A 21,896-nucleotide genomic window follows, 5' to 3' on the forward strand; every position below is an offset into this window, starting at 1 on the left:
GAAATAGTTGGATTTTCCAACCCTGTGAGGCCCCAATTTTCTATACCCTTTATTTCCTTCCATTTCTGCTTGCAAACCCCTCATTTCTTATGTGAGCTCATTTCTTTCTCAAAAAATCTTGCTAAATTCAGCGAGGAGCAACCATCACACTTTTATATTCTGGTTCTCCCCAAATGCTTCCCCTAAAATTCAGCCATAGACGGAACATGGTCAGGCTTCCAAGTTGAGTAGGAGAAATTTCTACAATGTTTTGCAATGGTATTACAAGGATCATCAGTTTTCCAGCCTGTAAGATCTGTTTCCTCACTGCCAATTGTCTGACTGTTAAGGTAATGCTATATGTTTTAAGATTCTATTAGAAGTTCCCTATTTCCAGGTATTAATTTTTGTATTAGAGTAAATGCTATATTGCTGTAATAAAGAGACCCCAGAAATCAGTGACATAAAGAAAATGGAAGTTTCTTTCCTGCGCATATCATAGTTGGGCCTAGACTGACAGGGCACTCTGTTCTATGAGGTCATTCAGGACCCAGATTCCTTCTATCTGTTATTACATCCTCTCCTACCATGTATTCCTCATCTTCATGGCTGCAGCTGGTCACAGACATGTCTATGGAGGAGACAGAAAGCAGTCCAAGACAAGCCATCTTCTTTTAAAAGGGTAAGGCAAAAGTTGCACCCATCACTTCTAGTTATATTCCACTGGCAAGAACCTAACCACAAAATCATACCTAGCTGCAAAAGAGGATAAGAAATGTAATCTCCAGTTGAGTGAACATGTGACCAGAAAGAAGAGAATGGATTTTATTATGACAACGATTGACCTGGGAGAAAAGATAGCCAAGGTTAAGAAACCTCAGAAATATAAAGCCAAAGTGGGGGGGAGGGGCAGTGGATAAATAAGCATTTTGTTTCTTAGAAAGAAAATGATAGTCTGAAAAAGGAAGGAAGGAAAGGAAGGAAGGAAGGAAGGAAGGAAGGAAGGAAGGAAGGAAGGAAGGCAAAATCTAGTTGGTGGGTACCCAAGTTTCCATTTTATTATTTCCAGTTCTTTTCTGAATATGTTTTTTAAATAAAAAGGTTTTTAAAATTTATTTTAAGGGAATTAGACAGAGAAAAAGGGACCCCGGAAGAATATGAAGGTAGAATAATAGTGATATGAGGAGAATAGGAAGAAAATGGAGTAATGAAAGTCAACAGGAGAAAAATTTCAATTGCCTGAGAGAAGACAAGGAAAAACTAGAAAAGGAAATGTTCTTTGGATTTGAAAATCTAGCAGTTACTGGTGAATAATTATGGCAGAAGCTAAATTTCAGTGAATTAAGGAGTGAAAATGGACAAAGCAAAACATGACAGCAAGCATGGACTAGTCTTTAAGGACACTGACTTTTTAGGAAAGAAGCGATAAGATGGCAACTAGGTATAACTAGTTCCACTGGCACGTGGACTAGGATGAGAACCAGCCTCCGGGAGCAGAGTTGGGGCATTGGGTCCTAGGGACTAGGGTGGTCCACAGTTCTAGCTGCCCAGCATATACCTAACGTGCATCGTGAACAAGTACTAATTCAACCAAGCTCTCAGACACTCAGAAACTCTTTGGGTCAAGTATATTATAGAGGTAACCAGTATGCATAGGACAGTGTTATTCTAGGGCAAGGCCTGTGTCAATCCATACCTGACTTCTGGAGCGCTGGGAGGGCCATGCTTCTTCCATATGCTGAGAGGAGCCTACATATGCTTGGAGTTCACCAAAAACAGGCTGCCTGGCTACATGTTCAGGATGACTGCCCCTCAACATCAGAAAAATAACTTTGCTCTGTGCACACCAGAAGGCTTCAGTTCCACGAAATAGCCCAGTTGCTTAAAAATAGACTGGGAGTGGAAAAACACTCTGGCAAAGGGATAAATGGTGTGGTTAAAGGCTGGAGTGCCATTTTAATGTGGTTGGGCTGTGTCTGACTGGTAGTTTAAAGGAGTTATGCTGAGCCAGGCTGACTGAGGGAGGGTTTTATTGATTGTGCTTTTATTTTTTAATGGGAGAGACTTGAACTTTATAGGCTAAGGGCAAAGATACAATGAGAGTCGATAGTTAAAGATTCAGGAGAGAAGGCATTATTGATGGAGGAAACTGACCATAAAGTTTTTGTTTAGTTCATAGCATCTTTTCAGAAAGGGAAATTTAGAGATTCTTTTAAATTTCTAAGTTAAGACACAGTTATTCCACAGTTCCCTAGGTAAACATTAATAAAGTATTACAAAGTGTTAAGACTTTCTCAGGTTCATTTAAGTTATCTTTTAACTTATTCCAAAACAAATATAACCAGCAAAGACCCCACTGGAGCACTGGTGTGGAGAAGGGAATCTTAAGTTTGGGAAATAGCTAAGTAATTTGAAATTTCTATCCAAAAAAGGTTTTTCAGTAAATTGTCAAGCCTGTTTGTAACAAATTCAGAAGGAATTCACAATGAATAGGGCACCTAATATAGATGAAAGATGAACAGGGCTTCCCTGGTGGCGCAGTGGTTGAGAGTCTGCCTGCCAATGCAGGGGACATGGGTTCGAGCCCTGGTCCCGGAAGATCCCACATGCCGCGGAGCAACTGGGCCCGTGAGCCACAACTACTGAGCCTGCGCGTCTGGAGCCTGTGCTCCGCAGCAAGAGAGGCCGCGACAGTGAGAGGCCCGCGCACCGCGATGAAGAGCAGCCCCTTCTTGCCACAACTAGAGAAAGCCCTCGCACAGAAACGAAGACCCAACACAGCCAAAAATAAATAAATAAATTTATTAAAAAAAAAAAAAAAGAAAGATGAACAGTATATTAAATAAATCATGGAGACGCAGAGAAGAAACCAGGTTAAAGAGCACAGCAAGAGCTACATATCTGCTGTTGTAAAGTATATTCATATAATATTTTTACAAAATTTCCAAGAGAAAATAACACTAAGCTTTAGGTGGCACATCTGTAAATTTCATTCTTCTTATCCCCTTCTTCTTAACGTAACATATTTTCTGCATTAATTACCTTCCCTAAGTAACATCACTATATTCCCTGAAGCCACTAGCTGGCCACAGTACATCCATAGGAAGTCAAATCAGAGCACCAGCAGTGTAGACTTAGCATGGTTAAGGCCTTAATTTCCTCACCTACAAAATGGGGATAATAATAGTACTTAAGTTCATAGGACGGTTCTGAGAGGTAGTTGAGAAACTACATAAATGCCTACTAAACGGTAGACTGCATGTTTGATTGTGTATATAAATTTATTTTTTTTCATATACAGTTAAGGAATAATGTATAGTCAGACAAGAGTGAAGACATAATTTGTGTGTTTCTATCAAGGACAAAAAGCTCTACGGAAGCAGAAAAGAACTTGAGAAAAACAGAAAAAAGGGCAGATGTACAATGAAGAAGAAAAGATGGACTTGATGGAGGTGTTGGGCAGCGGCTTTGGTGGGGAGAGAGGGTTGGGATGAGCAGAACATTAATTCAACAGATTTCAAAGACAAGCGGTGTTACGTGCAGAAATAGAATTGTTTCTTTATAAGTCTAAAACTGAAAATATGGTAACTTTGAAAATTAAAGAAGCTACTTTTATTCTGTTTGTCATTAGTAAATGGTATAAGTTGGTATGACACTTACTGTGATAGTTTGGGAATGTAGATTTAAATAAGATTTTAATGTCTTGTTAAATTTGGAACTGATGAGGCATTTTGGGTGCACAAGGCTAGGGCAAGGGATTTATAAACATATCTGGAAAGGTTTATCTGAGATAAATGGACATAAAGTGAAAGAACAAAATTAGCATGTCTAGTAATTTCACTGTAAATTCATCTTAAACAAGGCTTGAATCAAGATATATATATATTTATATGTATATGTATATATTTATATAAACTATATGGAGGGAGAGAGAGAGAGGCATACATATGTCTATCTATCTATCTATCTGTCTAATCTAGTATCCTTTTTTAATGTACTTGGAGAAAAAGCTAGAAAACAGAAGAGCAATTCTTGACTGGCTTGTGAAAGAGCCACTTTTCAAAATCCTCTCCCTCCTATTTAGTTCTAATTTTATAAATGAAAAGTTGGGCATAGTAAATGATACTATATTTCTATCTTTCTTTCTTTAATATATAGCACAAAAGCTGGTGTAAATATACAATAAATACATTTAATGATACTGTAGGGAGCTTTTCTGAATCCTGACTACCGAGTCCTAGCTTTGTGACTCGGAGCAAATGATGGGATCTCTCTGTTATTGGCAAAATGGGGATCATCATAATGTCTACCACATGGGGGTGTTGTGAGCATTAGATAAGTTAAATCATGTTCTCAGCGCTTAGCATATAGTAAGCACACAGTAAAATGCCGGTTAAGGATTATATAATGGCCTTCAAGGGTTAGTATTCAAGGAGTCCTAGGAAGTGGCTTCAACCAGGAAAAGGTCTTGACTTAAATATATATAAAGTATACTTGACAAGGAAAAAAAAGTCTTGGCTATAATTCAGATATTTGGGTTCTACTGGCACAATTTCTGTCACCCATCCTACCCAACCTTCCAGAAGATCTTTAATGTTAAAGCATACAACCATCAGTCCTGGTGGCCACAGCTCTGTCTCTGGCCCAGACGAAGAACTCCCTTCCAACTTTATCCTACCTTATCATGGGCAAACATGATGCTGATCAAAGTGGGTCTCCCTGGCTCTTGCAGAAAAGCTTCACTTTTCTTTACCACGCTCCTTAGGACTGAAGATTGTTGAACTCTGGTGGGAACAGCCTAGCTGCCAGGCTTCCTAGCAGCCCACCCTCCCAGGCAGCCCATGAGAGCGTGAGAAGGTGACTTTGCTTTAGGAGGCTCTGGTAAGAGGTACACAGTTCATATAGCCAGGATCACTGTTAAATCACTGCTTGGGTGTTAACTGTCAACTGCCTTACCACTGTCCCTGCCCCGACCCTGGGTGCAGCACATAACAGGTACTAATGGAACTGAACTGAGAGCCTGCCCTCACCCCTGTTTACTTCAATCCCCAGAAGGCTCCCAGATGAGCCAGTATCATCCTGATTCTTATCTCTGTAGTTACTTGTAAATGCCCCAATCTGCCCCAACTCGCATTCCTCACCACCTTTCCAAACACTTTCACTGCACCTCTGGACCTCCTGATCTGTATCTGCAAACTTCCTCTATATCTTCAACTTCTTTCTGAATGTCTTCTCCACTTTGCTGCATAAGCTGAACCCTTGCTCTCCCACATTTCCTCAATATGTTTCTCAAATAGTGGCCATTTGATTCTCACACCCCCATGGGAGGCGGGGAAAGTACCTCTCTTGACCCCTATCACTGCTTCCAAACCACTTGTAGCTTTCTCCTTCTTCTTTCCAAAACCCCAGCTCCTTTGAAGTTCTGGTCATGCAGTTGTACCACCCTGTATCAGCATCCCTAACGGGATACAGATGGCACACGTGCATTAGGTTAATTTGAGGATGATTTACTAAAGGGACTGCAGCTGACCCTTGAACAACTCAGGGGTTGGAGGTGCCAACCTTCTGTGCAGTGGAGAATCCTAGCATCATTTATAGTCGGCCCTCCATATCCATGGTTCCTCCGTATCTGTGGTTCCATCCACGGTTCCTGCATCCACAAATTCAACCAACCACAGATCATGTAGTCCTGAAGTATTTACTATCGAAAAAACTTCATGTATAAGTGGATGCCCAGAGTTCAACCTCGTGCGATTCAAGGGTCAACTGTATTTACAAAGGTGTGAATGAGGTAGGGAAGGCACAAGGGATCATACAGTGACTCAGGGTTAGTAACAACGGAACTGTTACCACCCCTAGCCTGAGGGAACAAGGAAAGGGAGCTCTGGGACCCAGAAGGAGAGAGATGTGTAGAGAAGGCCACACTGAAGAGCAGAAATCTTCGGTTCAGGGGCACAGCCTCTCTCCATCCAATTTGCTGAGGATCCCCCTTGGCCAAACCCAACCAGAACCAGAGAGCAAGGAAACCCGTTGATTTAATCCAGGTTTGGGCTCCCATGGCACTGAGTGGGGTGGAGAAACATGGATCTGGAAGGACAAATGGAACCTATCTAGCTTATAATCAATGCTCTTTTTGGTTGCTGTCATCTTTCAACCTCTCTTTGAAGACTTGAGTTCCTAGCTCATTTTCTTCCTCTCTACCCCTTAGTGACCCCTAATGATCTTTTTCATCCATTCCTATTGTCATACCCTAAATACTACCACCAGCAATAACACAATATTTACTTCAAGCATCCCACTCTCTGATCACCACCTCTTATATCTATAGTTCACTGACTCTAGTTTTTCATTGCAAGTTTTCAACTTTCTTTAGGCCTCCAGTCCACTGGCCTTATACTCTTCCACGATTCAACCACTGTCCCACCTCCACTCCCCTGTCTTCACTTTCCACTATGTCAAGAGGAAATTCCATGGACCTCACTCCCTTGAAAAGAACCTTCTCTCTTATGTAGTCAGCTGTCAAAAATCTAACTGTGGTTAAAGCCAACTGTCTGCCTTTTCCAGTGGGGGGAAAAGACATAAAATCACGCCGACTGGTTTCTCTCTATATTTGTTATCACAAGCTACAAATGGGCATACCAATCTGCCCCGAAATCCTAGGCTGATCCTGGTGAGTATGCCAATTACTCTTCAAGGTGATTACTTCATACCTTCTTTCTTCTTGAGCGTCTCATACTCTTCTGTACCCCCAGTCTCCACACCCTTATCTATTCACTGCCAATTCTACAAACCTCCCAGGACCTGCATCCATAACCCTGCCCTCCATTCTGTTACCGTGGAATAAGGGTCCCTCCTATCAAAGCCCAACTGCTCCCCTTGTGCTCAAGATTCCAACTCTTTTCATGTTTAAGATAAATGTTTTTTTCTCACCTAAATCAATTTCCCTTTATTGGATCATTTTTAACATCAAATAAATATGTCAGTTAACTCCTATCTTAAAAAAAAATGTTTCCTTGATTACAAATTCTCCCATATTTTCCATCCAATTTTTCCATTCCCCTCCAAAGAAAAACTTGAAATGACTGTCTACAGACACTGCTTCTCTTCATCTCCCATTCTCTCCTCTGCCCATTTCTATCTGCCTTCCACAACCACCCTTCCATGGTAATGCTGCTCCTGTTTAGTTCCCCAGTGACTAATTTGTTCCCAAGTCACCTAATGCCACGTATCAGCAGCATATGACATAGCTAACTGCACTCCCATTCTTGAATCATTTTCCTCCTGTGGTTTTTGTGGACACCATTATCTCCTGATTCTCCTCCTATCTTCCTGGCTTTTTCTTCTCCATCTTCTTCGCTGGCCCAGTCTTCTTGACTAGACCTCTAAATATTAATGACCCCAGACTCTTCTCTATCCTAAGCTATCCAATACATTAGCCATTGGCTAATGCCAGTGTATTTAAATTTAAAATAATGTAAATGAAATAAAATTAAAATTCAGTTCCTCCATAGCACTAGCCACATTTCAAGTGCTCAGCAGGCCATGTGTCTAGTGGACAACATGGACACAAAACATTTCCATCATTGCAGAAACTTCTGTTGGACAGGACTGACCTAAATTCCCTCCCCAGGTGATCTCACCCAGTCCCATGGCTTTAAATACCATCTATATGCTGAATTCTAAATTTATACCTCTAGCTCTAACCCACACTTCAGATTTATACATAAACTGCCTATTTGACACAACTACTTGGATGTTTAACAGGTTATTCAAACTAATATCCAAAACAGAACACTTCACTTTCATCATCTCCTCCCCTTTCTCTGCTCACAAAACCTTGTTTCTCTTCCTGTCTGTCTAGTCTGAGCAAATGACACCATCCAGCCAGTTTTGAAGCCAAAAATCTAAGAGCCACTTTGATTCCCAATATCTAATCCGTCAACGAGTCTTACTGACTCTATCCATAAAATATATCTCAAATCTACCCTCTTCTACCTTCCACTGTCATCTTCCTCGTCTAAGGTTTTAGTCTGGACTACTACTGTCATACAAGATCCCCTGCACCTAAATCTAGCACATAGCAGGTGCTCATTAAATATGCTGACTAAATTAACAAGTACAACTCCATTCAATAGTGCAAAATAATCTTAATTTTAAAAATATTCATGAATAATACTTGTCACAGAAACTTCAGAAAATTGATTTAAGAAGATAATAAAAATCACTTCTCAGGCAGACTTTACTTACGATTGGTATGGCTCAATACTATTATTCAGTCTATCCATTATTAATACATTTTCATGCTTTTCACACAGTATAATTTAACTCTGTACATTTGTTAGCTGCACTGTCTGTGCAACTTACCTCCCCAAGAGAAATTTTAGTTGCTTCGTCCTGTTCAGTCCTGCCTTTTCTGATTAATCCAGTACATATTATTCACCTCTTAATTATATTCCGTGCCTGTCACAGCCCAGGACTCAGCTCACCCAGCAATTTGTGGGTGAATAAAACACTCCTGATTTATTGTGTTCAGGAGTTCCCAACTGTGTTCCTGTCTCCACCTGCCACCCAGCTCCTCCCTGCAGTCCTCAACTTCCTTGTCAGGAACACTGAACAGTTTGATCCTAGACTTAATTCAAAATAACTCAACCAATAACTCCGAACGATGTCTGCTATTCCACCCTCTTTGACTCTCTGCATTTACTGGCAGCCACTAAAATGCTTGATCACTCCCCATTCATTCCATCTACAACGAAGTGTGGTCAAACTGCTATTTCGTACAGACGCAGGTAATGACAGTAGTGAGGGGATGGGTACTAGGGAATGCAGGGGTATCTTTTGGGGCCTAGAGACTAACATTATTAATATGCCAAACATCTGTATTGCCTGTGTCAGTTTACAACACCAGCTCAGATGCATTACCTTTGCAGCAATCCAAACACTATTATTTGCCTACCCAGCAATGATCTTTCCTTCACCCTCCCCCAACATCCTCCTCTCCAGGAGAATGCCTGTTTTGTTCAGTACCCACCCTCCACCAAACAGCCAGGTACCACAGGTGAGTTGTATGTCATCCTCCACCCTACCTCAGCCAGATTTGTGGTCTCATTCCTTTTATGAAGGGGCAAGTGATAAAATTTGGCCAAAAGGAGTGAAAGTCTGCTGTGGGAGGTTCTGGAAAAGGTTTCCTCACTCTTAAAAAAAAGATCCAAGGACAAGATAACCTCTTGAAATCTGGAGACTGCCCTGCCTGGATGTAAATTTCTGAGACAACTAATGTCTTCTTCTAAAAGTATGATGGGAGAGAGTCTTAGGCTGAAGCCATTGCTGGGAATGGCAGAGTGGGCAGATGAAATAAAACTACATCTTTTGTAATATTCTTAAACTGTTTTTCATACCGCGCCAGAGGCCCTACCTCTGGACTTGCAACTACGTATTTGTAAGCTCAGGGGATTCTGATTCCATCAAAATTTGAGAAGCATTGACTTCTAAGCCCACAATTATAAAATTTCTCCACCACTTACTAACACCATGCAGGATCTTAGTTCCCTGACCAGGGATGGAACCTGTGCCCCCTGCAGTGGAAGCGCCGAGTCCTAACCATTAGACTGCCAGGGAATTCCCCACTAGCTAACCTTAGGCAAATCATTTAACTTTTATAGAATCCTTTTCTTTACCTGTAAAGAGGGGAATAATATTCACCTTATAACGTTATTGTGAGGATATAGGGTTAAGAGGATTTAATAGAATACAGGAAGTATGTGAAGTCCATTAGCCAGAAAATGATGCTACAAAGTACCTAAATGTCTCCCAAACTTGCCTGCTAATAGAAATAGACACATTGGATAGAGGAGCTGATCTCAGCCCTCTCCCCTGGAGATTCTGATTCAGGAGCTCCCTATTGTACCCTGAGAGGCTGCATTCTTTTTTTATATATAAATTTAGTTATTTTATTTTTGGCTGTGTTGGGTCTTCGTTGCTGCGTGCGGGCTTCCTTTAGTTGTGGCTAGCAGGGGCTACTCTTCATTGCAGTGCGCGGGCTTCTCATTGGGGTGGCTTCTCTTGTTGCGGAGCACGGGCTCTAGGCGCCCGGGCTTCAGTAGTTGTGGCTCGCAGGCTTAGCTGCTCCGCGGCATGCGGGATTTTCCCGAACCAGGGCTCAAACCCATGTCCCCTGCATGGGCAGGTGGCTTCTTAACAACTGCACCACCAGGGAAGCCCAAGGCTGCATTTTTAAAAGCACATTCTAGGATCTAAGCAAATTTGAAAATCAAGGAAGTTTGAATTTGGCAAAGGAATACATGGCGTAAATTGCTATGCAGCAGCAGTTAGGGTTTCCAGTTTCTAAATCTACATCTGCCACTATTTCACTTGAGCAAGCTGTTTCACCTTTCTGGACTTGTTTACTCATCTGTATACTTGTCCTATCTAACCTACAGGTCCACTGGGGACTGAAGGCAAATTACACTTGGGGTGAAGGGGCTTCTCTAATCTCAGCCTTTTTATATTGCTACAATGTGGATTAAGTAAACATAAAAATAAGCAAAATTGGGATTGGGGGAGGTGTTGCCTTTGCGGTAAAATTAACTGAATAGGACGATTCTCTATCTCACTACCTTGAGCCACTGAACTTCCACTGCTCTCAGGAACATGGTGTAACTAGAGGTGATCACCCTCAGCTGGCTACTCTGGTCACACTGAGATCTGTGAAAAAGACTAGAAAAATTAAAAATATGAGTGCCTGGGAAAGAGGAGAATTGGATGAGAACCCGAAATTCAATTTTTTGTACTAAGGTACCTTTCACTGGCAAGCACTTTCAGTAGCTGTGCAACAGAAACATTTCCCTTGGCACCAAAAAAAAAAAAAAGGCGACGTATGCCACTGGCCTCAGGTGGAATTCACAAAGTTGGTTAATTTGGAACACCTGCTAACTTGGTAGGTCCTTTTTAGGGCGCCCAGCTGGCCTCACCTCCTCACGAATCGAAACCAAAACTCCTCCACCGCTTTAATCCGCGAATTTCAGTTTACGCATGGGCTGTACGTGCGCAGACTCCCGCGGGGCACCCAGCGGGGTGGTCAGAGGCCAGGCTTCCGCCTCTGGCCCTGAACTCCTCCCACCGCCAACAAGCCCCGCCCACCAAGGGGCTCACACTTCGAGTTTGGGTCTCCGCAGCGCCCGTAGTTTTGAACTTTCACCGCTCCTGCGGCCGGCGTCGGGGGATAGCACGCATGCGTCTTGTCTTCGAATGGGTGGCACCCTTATCCTCGCGGCGGCGGCAGGAGCCGTGGCCGTGCTGCTGGCAGTGCGGCTATGGGTAGTGCTGCGTCCCCGCGCCGCTGTGCCCCGGCGGTCTCTCAGCCTCTTGGTGGTGGCTGGGTCCGGTGAGTATCCGGGCGGCGACTGGCGGGCTCGGGTCGGGTACTACAAACCCCAGAGTCCACCGCGGCGCTGTTCGCAGGACCCCTAGCGCTTTGTGCAGCGTTGCATGCTGAGATTTGTAGTTTCTCTGCGGGACTGGAGCGGGTTAGCCCAGGCTGGGCAAAATGCTGGTCTGTTGTTGATGTGGCCCAGGCCGCGTCTTTAATAACAAATGAGTTACTTACACTTGTCTGTAATTAAGCGTCTCTGTAGCGTATATTTTTCTAACAAATTATTAGTGAACAGAGAGGACACAGAAGCCCGTGATGCTAACATGCAATTTGCCTGAATAAAAACTGCTGTTTTGCATTATTAATCTAGGCATTTGGGATAATTTAGGAATCACGAATACTACATGATAAGCGAGACAAAGCGAATTGTCACATTTATAAATATACATATACAAAACCCACAAGTATAGAAACAATTACCTACTAACGGGAGAACAATACACACTTCAGGATATTGTGCTGGGTGGTGAACAACAACCTGTGCAATCAGGTAATACAATCCAAACGGAGTGGGCCAGCTCTGTAGGCGTACCGCTTTAAATGGACAGCTCTGACAGAGCGATACATATACATGCTGTGTACGTTCAGAAATGCCAGGAGATTGCATCCGGATAGCATAATATTTATAAGTATTAGCAAATGGTCTAAACTTACGTTCGCGTGTAATTCATTACTTTATTCACTTAATGTATTTTGAGCCATAGGGGAGGTCAGGCACTAAGCTAAGCCCTGGAAATAACAAAACTGACGAATACGACTTGCCGCGGCGTACTGACTATGTCCCAAGCAGTGTGAAAGCTGTGAGGACACAGCAGTGAATGAAATGGAGAATAGAAAACGAAAAGCAGAATGGGTACTTGCCACAATAAATGCTATAACCTGGGAAGTTAACACTGCTGTGGAAGTTCACGCTGGGCGCCACTTTTTCTGAACTTGAGACAGGAAGCTTCCTGGAAGTCGTGATGTCTAAACTGAGACTTGAAAGATGACTAAGAAGTAGCCAGACAAGGGGGAGCTGGGGCGTTGAGGGATGGGAGGGTGTGAAAAGAAGGCCATAGCACTTGGGATGACCAGAGGTGCGAGGGCACTATTGTACTGAGTTGGATGTGGGGAGGCAAGCCCCATGCAGATCGCGGAAGGGTATTTTAAACCCTGCTCTACAGAGCTGTTGGCACTACTCCACTGCTTCCTACCATGCAGAGGTTAGGACCATGTGCCTTTAAATGAACGTAACACCAGAGTTGAATCACATCTCTGCCACTTACTAATTTGATGATCTTGTGCAAATTAGTTAACCTCACTGAGTCTTCTGTTTCCAGTTTGAAAAATGTGGGTTAGGAAGAGGCGAGGAGAAAGAAAGTTGCATTTTCATCAGAATTGTCAGGCAAAGCCTCCCTGGGGAGATGACAGGTACCCAACAGCAAGGAGGCCGGAGTGGCTGGAGTAGACTGAGTAAGGGGAGAAGAAGCAGATGAGGTCCAAGAGGTAACAATAAGGGTCAGCTTACAAAAAGGCTTTTATTCCATATGAGAAGGGGAGCCCTTGGAGGGTTTTGAGCAGAGGTAAATAATTTGATCAACTCTTTTTAAGAAGATCAGTCTAGAGGCTGTGTTGAGAGTGGACTCAAGTGGACACTTGAATGGACAAGTGCAGAGAGGGGAACAGGCCAGGAAGCTTTGGTCATAATCCATGTGAGAGTGATGTGGTTTGGAGCAGGGTGCTAGCAAAAGAGGTGGTGAGAAGTGATTGGATTCTGGATATACTTTAAGATAGAACTGAGAAGATTTCATTCCCAAAGGATAAGTCTTAATAAAAACGTAAAATGCAAGATGAAGCTCTTATTATTTATTTATTCAGTAACACAGTTAATTTTTCAAAGAATGTATTCAGTTTCCTTTTAAGGGAAAAGGGTTTCCTTTTAAGGAAAAAAGAAAAGACTGTTAAAGCAGGTAAAATGAAGTTTTAATAGCAGTGGAAGATGTATATGTTTGGATTTATCCGTAATTGTTCCAGCTCTGAAAACAAGTACCTACTTTGCAAACCACCACACTTTTTCAAAGTTAAAAACAAAAATGATAAAATGAGTATAAGATGTGTAAATTGCTTGCCCTACATAAGAAGATGGCTGACAAGTTACAAAGTTGAAGCATGATTCTAATTCCTGTTATACTTACTCTCTGATGACTTTATTTCTATATCTAATTCCTTCTGGGATCTAGAGAGTAATCATTCCCTTTCTACTATAAGAAAATATATGCGTTTGGAGAAAACACATAATTTGTTTGATTATCCTATATGTTCACTGTATCACTATTGAAAGCTTTCTTGCAACAGTAAGGGAGGTGAGTCGGGGGAGCTTTGTAGTGTGACCAGAGACAAGGAAGAGGTAACAAATGAGATGAACACAGAGAATGTTAAAGACATCAACCTGGCTGAGGCCAGGGGATCATGCAGTTAAATTAAATAGGTATAATAGGGCCCATTCTTAAGGAGTTTGATTGGTTTGCTTAATTGGTATATAGTTAATGTAATAGGTAAATGTTCTTTTGGGTTTTTTCCCCCGAAGGAAAACTCAGTGAACACAGTTGGTTTTAAAATTCATGGTTTTAAAATTAAAGTATGAAAATTTTGGAGATTGTACAATTTCAGAAATTGAACACACAGTTGTTGGGTGAAGCTGGTAAATATTTGAGACCTCTGTTAGGTCTGAGACCTCTGTTAGGAGCAGTTGAACAAAAGTCTTCCTTAGGAAGATCTGAGCCCTGGGAGTCAGTGCTCATGCCTCCCTGATGTTACTTCGCAACACCTTCAGCAACTGTCTTCCCATTTTCCAGCCTACTTTCCTGACCTTACTTCACTCTCCTCTTTTTTCCCAGTGTTCCCACCATGCCTTGATCACCCATCCCAGATCTTACCTTCTCCTGTCCTAATAATCCCACCCCCACCCAGTGACCTCCCTTCTCATATCTGTCCATTAGCTGCACCTTTCAAGTCATTTCAGCCTTTACCAGGGATCTCCCCTATGCTTAGGACATTGTTTTTTCATAACCTTTTGCTTGTTTCCTCCCCCAAACCCCATTTTAATTTTTCTTGCTGTCTTGCGTCGCTCTTTGTATATCTGTGTGTCTTGTCCCTTCCCCACCAGACTTCTTTTTTTTTTTTTTGCTGTACGTGGGCCTCTCACTGTTGTGGCCTCTCCTGCTGCGGAGCACAGGCTCCGCACATGCAGGCTCAGCGGCCATGGCTCACGGGGCCAGCCGCTCCGCGGCACGTGGAATCCTCCTGGACCGGGGCACGAACTCGTGTCCCCTGCACCGGCAGGCAGACTCCCAACCACTGCGCCACCAGGGAAGCCCCCCACTAGACTTCTTGATAACAGGATCTGTGTCTTATACTTCTTTGTACCTTCCTCAGGTAGTATAGTAGCACAACCTACTGCTGGTGCTGATTTTGTTTTTATACATTTATTATCCTCTTCCCCCATATAAAGGTAGTATTTATACAAGGGCATAGATTATCATTTCCAAATATTCCTTCTGTGTTTTGAGAAATACACAAAGCATAGTATTCGTATAATGTAGTCAGATGGATGTGTCCATTACCGTTTTCTGAATCTCAAGCCTTCCAATATTTTTTTCCAGGTGGGCATACCACTGAGATCCTGAGGCTGCTTGAGAACTTGTCCGATGCTTACTCTCCTAGACATTATATCATTGCTGACACTGATGAAATGAGTGCCCATAAAATAAATTCTTTTGAAGGAAATCGAGCTGATAGAAACCCCAGTGCTATGGTAAGTGGTAATTTCTATGTCTAAGAAAAGTTACAAGTTATGTATTGAATTTAATTTTCTCTAGAAACAATCTCATGACCCTTCAGTGCCCTGCTCACACAATGCAGTCAACTGTTTATTGCTGATGAAATATAGTTCTTTTACTACCCAAATATAAAAACTGCTTTAAAATAAATCTTCAAATCAAAATGGTTGCTTGATTTCTTATATTCTCTTCTATTATTTAAATAGAGAAAATTGTTTCTCAGTAATTCCAACTGTGAAAATTGTTTTATTTATACTTACAGAAAGCATCCAGTTCACGTGCTTATTGGTTCTTCGTTAAAGTTCTTTATCAGTGTATTACGTGTATTGATAATTTGATTTATCTATTACTACTTCTTATTCTTCCAATTGTATCTGTACCTGCCTTTAAAATTACTTCTCTGCTCCTGGTTGCTTCCTTCGTTTTAGCATTATAGCAGAATTTAGGGTAAATTGAAAAAAGTGGAACTCCTTAATCAGGAAGGAAACTGGAGCTGTTCCTTGTTAGATCGTCTCCATCCATCCCTCTCTCTGGTACCTGCCCGGCCACAGGGCTCCAACAGGTAGTTCAGGAGTGGACAGGCGAACCAGCTCAGGCCACTCAAAGTGTTCCTCCAGGCTTTTTGGACTTGGGGACCCAGAAAATGAAAGTAGTCTTTCTTCAGGGGTTCAACTCTGTAAAAGAAAACTTGGAAGCTGCCAGCAGTCATGTTTTCACCTGCTGGCTAAAGACAGACTGCAGCTAGAGAAAAGAATGAAGTTCATCCACAGGAAGAACAAGATGGGAAACCAGATGGTGACTCCTGCCTTCATTGACTCCAGAGCTGCTTCCATATGGGCCCTGTCTTGGTGGTTCTTACGTTTCTTGGAAGTCAGGATCCACTAATATAACTCATCCTCCACTGACCTTTTTAGTTAGTTAAAGCCTGCTTTAGTTACGTTTTGTCCACTTGTAAACATGATCCCTCAATAACGCACTACTAAATTGTGTTCTTGGAAAATCCACATCAAACAATCTTGGAATGCGCTGATGACTATTCAGCCGTAGCGAAATAAGTGGTATGTTTTTTCTTTGTGGGAGGTGAGCCAAAATCCTTCATTTCTGTTTCAGGACTCAATACTGTATTAGTTTCCTAGGGCTACTGTAACAAAGTACTACACACAGGGTAGCTTGAAATAAGAGAAATTTATTCTTTAATGGTTCCGGAGGCTAGAAGTCCAAAATTAAGGTGTCAGCAGGGCCGTGTTCTCTTTGGAGGCTCTGGGGTGAATCCTTCCTCACCTCTCCCTAGCTTCTGATGGTGGCCAGCAGTCCTTGGCATTTTCTGGCTTGTGTCAGCATTACTCTCGTCTCTCCCTGCATTGTCACAGGGCCATTCCTGTGTCTTCACAGGCCCTTCTTATAAGGACACCAGTCATTGGATTGAGGGCCCACCCTATTCCAGTACGACCTCATCTTAACTTGATTACATCTACAAGACCCTATTTCCAAATAGTCACTTTCATAGGTTCCAGGTAGACATGGCTTTTTTTTTTTCTTCTTTTTTGCGGTACGCGGGCCTCTCACTGTTGTGGCCTCTCCCATTGCGGAGCACAGGCTCCGGACATGCAGGCTCCACGGCCATGGCTCACGGGCCCAGCCGCTCCGCGACATGTGCGAACCCGTGTTCCCTGCATCGGCAGGCGGACTCTCAACCACTGCGCCACCAGGGAAGCCCGGACATGACTTTTTGGAGGACAGTATTCATCCCTATACAAATATGTACACTGGACTATTTCAGGAAAAGCCTCCTGTTTGACATAAAGCAAAACAAACTTTTTCCTTTTAGCAAGTGTGAAAGGAGAAAATAGTAGAGACTATTGAGTATGCCAGTAATTGATCCTTTCAGTAATGGGTGAAACATAATAGTAACTTCATTTTACAAATGAGATAAATGAGGCTCAGAGACAAAAAAACTCAGCCAAGGCCCTGCCAAATATGTGGGACTTACCTACATGTGTCTTCTCTGAAGCCTGCGCTTTTGCTGCACAGCCCACTCTGCCCCTTTTGTGTATTCTTTTACAATTCAAAGCACTCAATGTGAACAGAATGCCTTGAGAATTCTTATCCAAGGCATCAGAGACTTAAAATGTCATTTAATCTCTTATCTTAGAGTATATATTAGAATTGGAGAGTTTATAGAAAATGATGGTAATTTTCTCACAAGAATAATGTTAAAAGTCTTATAGTTTAGCAGTGGCATACACTACTAGAAAAAAATATAAAGGTCAAAGGATTACAAATTTCTTACTGTTTTTCAACATACAGAGTGGGTATCTTTGTTTTTACCTAATTATTAGTGTGCGTGTTCTTTTCTTCTTTCTGAAATTGTACCCAATTTGGAGGCTCCAGGTTTAATTTAACATACATATTGAATATTTCCCTCCAGGTCCATCACTGTATGTACCGTTTATTTGCTGAATTATGTCAGGATTTAGTGAAACATTTAGAAGATTGTTATGTACTGTGTATCATGATGCTTTAGAACCCAGTAAGTTGGATTTGATGCACTTTAATAAGAAAGCCAAAGATTTCAATTTTATAAGTGCCATTATTTTTTTCTCGTTATCAAAGTAACACCACAGTATAGGACTAAGCATCTCTATTCAACCTCTTTCCTTTGTCGGTTACTTTCCTGCTGGGGCAGTGCAACCCCTGTTAGAGAAAAAACGCTATCTCGTTCCTGAAATGGTCTGCTCATGTGTGAATCTAAAGCTGGGGAGAGTTTCTGCAGAGAAGCAGAAGAGAGCCATTGAGGGCAGTAGAAGGAACATGACTGTTGTCCTTTGTGTCGACCACCCCTATGAGCCACACTAGGCGGACAGGAGGCAGGGCGGAGAGACACCTTCTGACCAAGCCTTATAAAGGGAGGAATACACTTCTTGTCTCTCTCTACACTTCAGCTGAGGGGACTTGTACCCGCAGCGTCCCTGACAGCTATCTTTTGTACCTACCGTGGAGCTCACCAGACTGGGGAGAGGAAGGGTCTAACTGAAGAAATCAATAGCGATCAATACATTTGCTGCAGAGCCCACGTCAGCCAAGAACACTGAACGCTCTAGACCTGCAGTGTCTAGTAGAGGAGCCACCAGTACTGACCCAGTACCATTTATTGAATAGTCCTTTGCCCACCGATCCGTGGTGCTTCCACCGTTAGATCAAGTTTCCATGTATGTATAGGTCTGTATCTGAGCTTTCTACTTTAACTGGTACATTTGCCTATCCTTGAGCTAATGTCAAGCTCTTTTATTCTTCAGAAGTATCTTTTTTTTTTTCCCCACATAGGTTTTTTTTTTTTTTTTGCGGTACGCAGGCCTCTCACTGTTGTGGCCTCTCCCGTTGCGGAGCACAGGCTCCTGACGCGCAGGCTCAGCGGCCATGGCTCACAGGCCCAGCCGCTCTGCGGCATGTGGGATCTTCCCGGACCGGGGCACGAACCCGTGTCCCCTGCATCAGCAGGCGGACTCTCAACCACTGCGCCACCAGGGAAGCCCCCCACATAGGTTTTTAAATTAGCTTTGAAAAATTCACAAAGAACTCTGTTGGGATTTTGGGTTGAATTGAATTGAATCTGTCCATCAGTTTGAGGAGAACTTACATCTCTTTGATGATATCTTCCTATCTGGAAACATCACCTTTCTCTCCATTACAGTATTTAGATCTCCTTTAATGCTTTTCAGTAACATTTCTAATTTTCTTCATAAGAGTCTGGCATATCCTTTGTTGTGTTTATTTCTAGGTACCTTGTATTCTTTTATTATTGTTGTAAGTGGTATAACTTTTAATAATATTTCCTGTGTTGCAATATATAGAAATACAATTGATTTTTATAAAGTGATCTTATAAGAACCACCTGGCTACACTCTAATCCTAATTTGTACACTTTTGTGTTATTAGTGAAGATAATCTTATCATCTACAAGTAGTAATAATTGTGATTCTTTCTTTGTAATCCTTACATCTTTTAGTTCTTTTTTCTCATTTTGTTATTAGAACTTCTGGAATGGTAATGAATAGGAGCCGTATAGTGGTCATCTTTGCATTCTTTCTGCTTTAAAAAATGTGTTGAGTTTTATTTTAAATAATAGTTAGTTGTTGATTTTTATCAAATGTCTCCTCTGCATCTGAGATGATTTTATAATTTTTCCAACTTTTTCTGTTTATATGGACAATTACATGGTTATGAACTAGTCTTGAATTCCTGGAATAAACCCAGTTTGTTCATGGTGCATTGTATTTTAATGCATTGCTGGATTTGATTTGCAAACATATCATTTAGGATTTTTTTTGTTTATGTTCGTGACGGAGATTGCCCTGTATTTTTCCTTTCTCATGCTGTTCTTTAGTTTTGGTATCAAGGTTACACTAGTCTCATTATGTGAGTTGTAGGGTATACACAACTTTTTGCTCTTTGGGGGAATTTGTATAAGTACGGAATTAATTGTTTTAAGTTTCTTTTTCTTACAATATTATTAACTGCAGTCACCATGCTGTATTGCATCCCTATGACTTCTTTATTTTATAGCTGCAAGCTTGCAGCTTTTTACCCCTTCACCTATTTCCCTCACCCCCAATGCCCCAGCTCTGGTAACCACCAACTCTGTTCTCTATATCTGTGAGCTTGGGTTTTTTGTTTTCTGGTTTTTTTAGATTCCACATATAAGTAAGATCATATTGTATTTGTCTTTCTCTGTCTGACTTATTTCACTTAGCATAATGCCCTCAAGGTCCATCAAGGTAGTCACAAAGGGCAAGATTTCCTTCTTTTTTAAGGCTGAATAATATTCTGGTGTGTGTGTGTGTGTGTGTGTGTGTGTGTGTGTGTATCAATCACATTATATTCAGTATTTATCCATTCATCCATTGGTAGACACTTAGGTTGTTTTCATGGTTTGCCTATTGTACATAATGCTTCAATGAACTTGGGGTAGTGTATATCTTTTTGAGTTAGTGTTTTCATTTTCTTTGGATAAGCATCCAGAAGTGGAATTGCTGGATTTTATAGTAGTTCTATTTTTAATTTTTTGAGGAACCTCCATACTGTTTTCCATAGTAACCACACCAACAGTGTACAAGGGTTCCCTTTTCTCCACATCCTTGCCAACACTTACTATCTCTTGTTCATTGTGTGTGCGCGTGTGTGTGTGTGTGTGTGTGTGTGTACCACATCTTCTTTATCCATTCATCTGTTGATGGACACTTAGGTTGCCTCCATATCTTGGCAATTGTAAATAATGCTGCTATGAACATTGGGGTGCATGTATCTTTTTGACTTAGTGTTTTTGTTTTTTTCAGATATATACCCAGGAGTGGAATTGCTGGGTTTATAGTAGTTCTATTTTTAGTTTTTTGGGAAACCTCATACTGTTTTCCACAGTAGCTGCACCAATGTTCTTCCCACCAACAGTGTAGGAGGGTTCTTTTTTCTCCACATCCTCACCAACAAATGTTATTTGTGTTCTTTTTGATGATAGCCATTCTGCCAGGTGTGAGGGGATATCTCATTGTGGTTTTGATTTGCATTTCCCTCACGATTAACGATGTTGAGCATCTTTTGATGTGCCTGTTGGCCATCTGATGTCTTCTTTGGAAAAATGTCTATTCAGACCTTCTGCCCATTTTTTAATCAGGGTGTTGGACTTTTTTTTTTTTGATGTTATATGAGCTGTTTATATATTTTAGATATTAACCCCTTATTAATCATATCATTTGCAAATATTTTCTCCCATTCAGTAGGTTGTCTTTTCATTTTGTTGATGGTTTCTTTTGATGTGCAAAAGCTTTTAAGTTTAATTAGGTTCCATTAGTTTATTTTTGCTTTCGTTTCCATTGCTTTAGGAGACAGATCCAAAAAAATAGTGCTAAAATTTATGTTGGAGTCTTCTGCCTATGTTTTCTTCCAGGAGTTTTATGGTTTCTGGTCTTACATTTAGGTCTTTGATCCGTTTTGAGTTTATTTTTTCTACATGGTGTTAGAGAATGTTCTGATTTCATTCTTTTACATGTATCTGTCCAGTTTTCCTAGTGCCACTTATTTAAGATACTGTCTTTTCTTCATTGTGTGTTCTTGCCTCCTTTGTCCTAGATTAATTGACCATAAGTGCATGGGTTTATTTCTGGGATCTCTGTTCTGTTCCATGGATCTGTGTGTCTGTTTTTGTGCCAGTACCATACTCTTGATTACTATAGCTTCATGGTGTTGTCTGAAGTCAGGAAGCATGATTCCCCCAGCTGTGTTCTTTTTCTCAAGATTGTTTTGGCTATTTGGAGTCTTTTGTGTTTCCATACAAATTTTTAAATTATTTGTTCTAGTTCTGTGAAAAATGCCTTTGGTATTTTGATAGATATTACATTGAACCTGTAGATTGCCTTGGGTAGCATGGTCATTTTAAGATTATTAGTTCTTCCAGTCTATGAACATGGTATATCTTTCCATCTGTTTGTGTCATCTTCAGTTTCTTTCATCAGTGTCTTACAATTTTCCAAGTACAGCTCTTTTACCTCCTTAGGTAGATTTATTCCTAGGTATTTTGTTCTTTTTGATGCTATTGTAAATGAGATTGTTTCCTTAATTTCTCTTTCTGATAGTTCATTGTTAGTGTATAGAAATGCAGCAGATTTTTGTATATT

The 21,896-nt window shown here is 41.4% G+C and overlaps 2 protein-coding genes across 18 annotated transcripts in view; one reads left to right on the plus strand and one right to left on the minus strand.

The window, feature by feature from the left end:
- The window catches only part of TLCD4 (TLC domain containing 4), a 106,307-nt gene extending 95,236 nt beyond the window's left edge, over positions 1-11,071 (minus strand). For 3 of the 10 annotated variants that reach the window (XM_019919334.3, XM_073810730.1, XM_073810716.1), the window contains exon 1: positions 10,950-11,060. The gene's annotated coding sequence lies outside the window, so the exon portion shown is untranslated. Of the gene's footprint in view, positions 1-8,343; positions 8,491-10,949 lie in introns of those variants that run through there. The other 7 variants (XM_019919340.3, XM_073810721.1, XM_019919336.3 and 4 more) reach the window with 4 other exon arrangements.
- Positions 11,072-11,106: 35 nt separating this feature from the next.
- The window catches only part of ALG14 (ALG14 UDP-N-acetylglucosaminyltransferase subunit), a 104,446-nt gene continuing 93,656 nt past the window's right edge, over positions 11,107-21,896 (plus strand). For 2 of the 8 annotated variants that reach the window (XM_019919318.3, XM_073810683.1), the window contains exons 1-2: positions 11,120-11,362; positions 15,052-15,203. In XM_019919318.3, coding sequence (XP_019774877.2) covers positions 11,227-11,362; positions 15,052-15,203 — 288 coding nt within the window. In that variant the 5' untranslated portion in view covers positions 11,120-11,226. Of the gene's footprint in view, positions 11,363-15,051; positions 15,204-21,896 lie in introns of all 8 variants that reach the window. The other 6 variants (XM_073810688.1, XM_073810669.1, XM_073810677.1 and 3 more) reach the window with 6 other exon arrangements.

This window comes from Tursiops truncatus, chromosome 1 (assembly GCF_011762595.2).
Source record: "Tursiops truncatus isolate mTurTru1 chromosome 1, mTurTru1.mat.Y, whole genome shotgun sequence".
Taxonomy (NCBI): Eukaryota; Metazoa; Chordata; class Mammalia; order Artiodactyla; family Delphinidae; genus Tursiops; species Tursiops truncatus.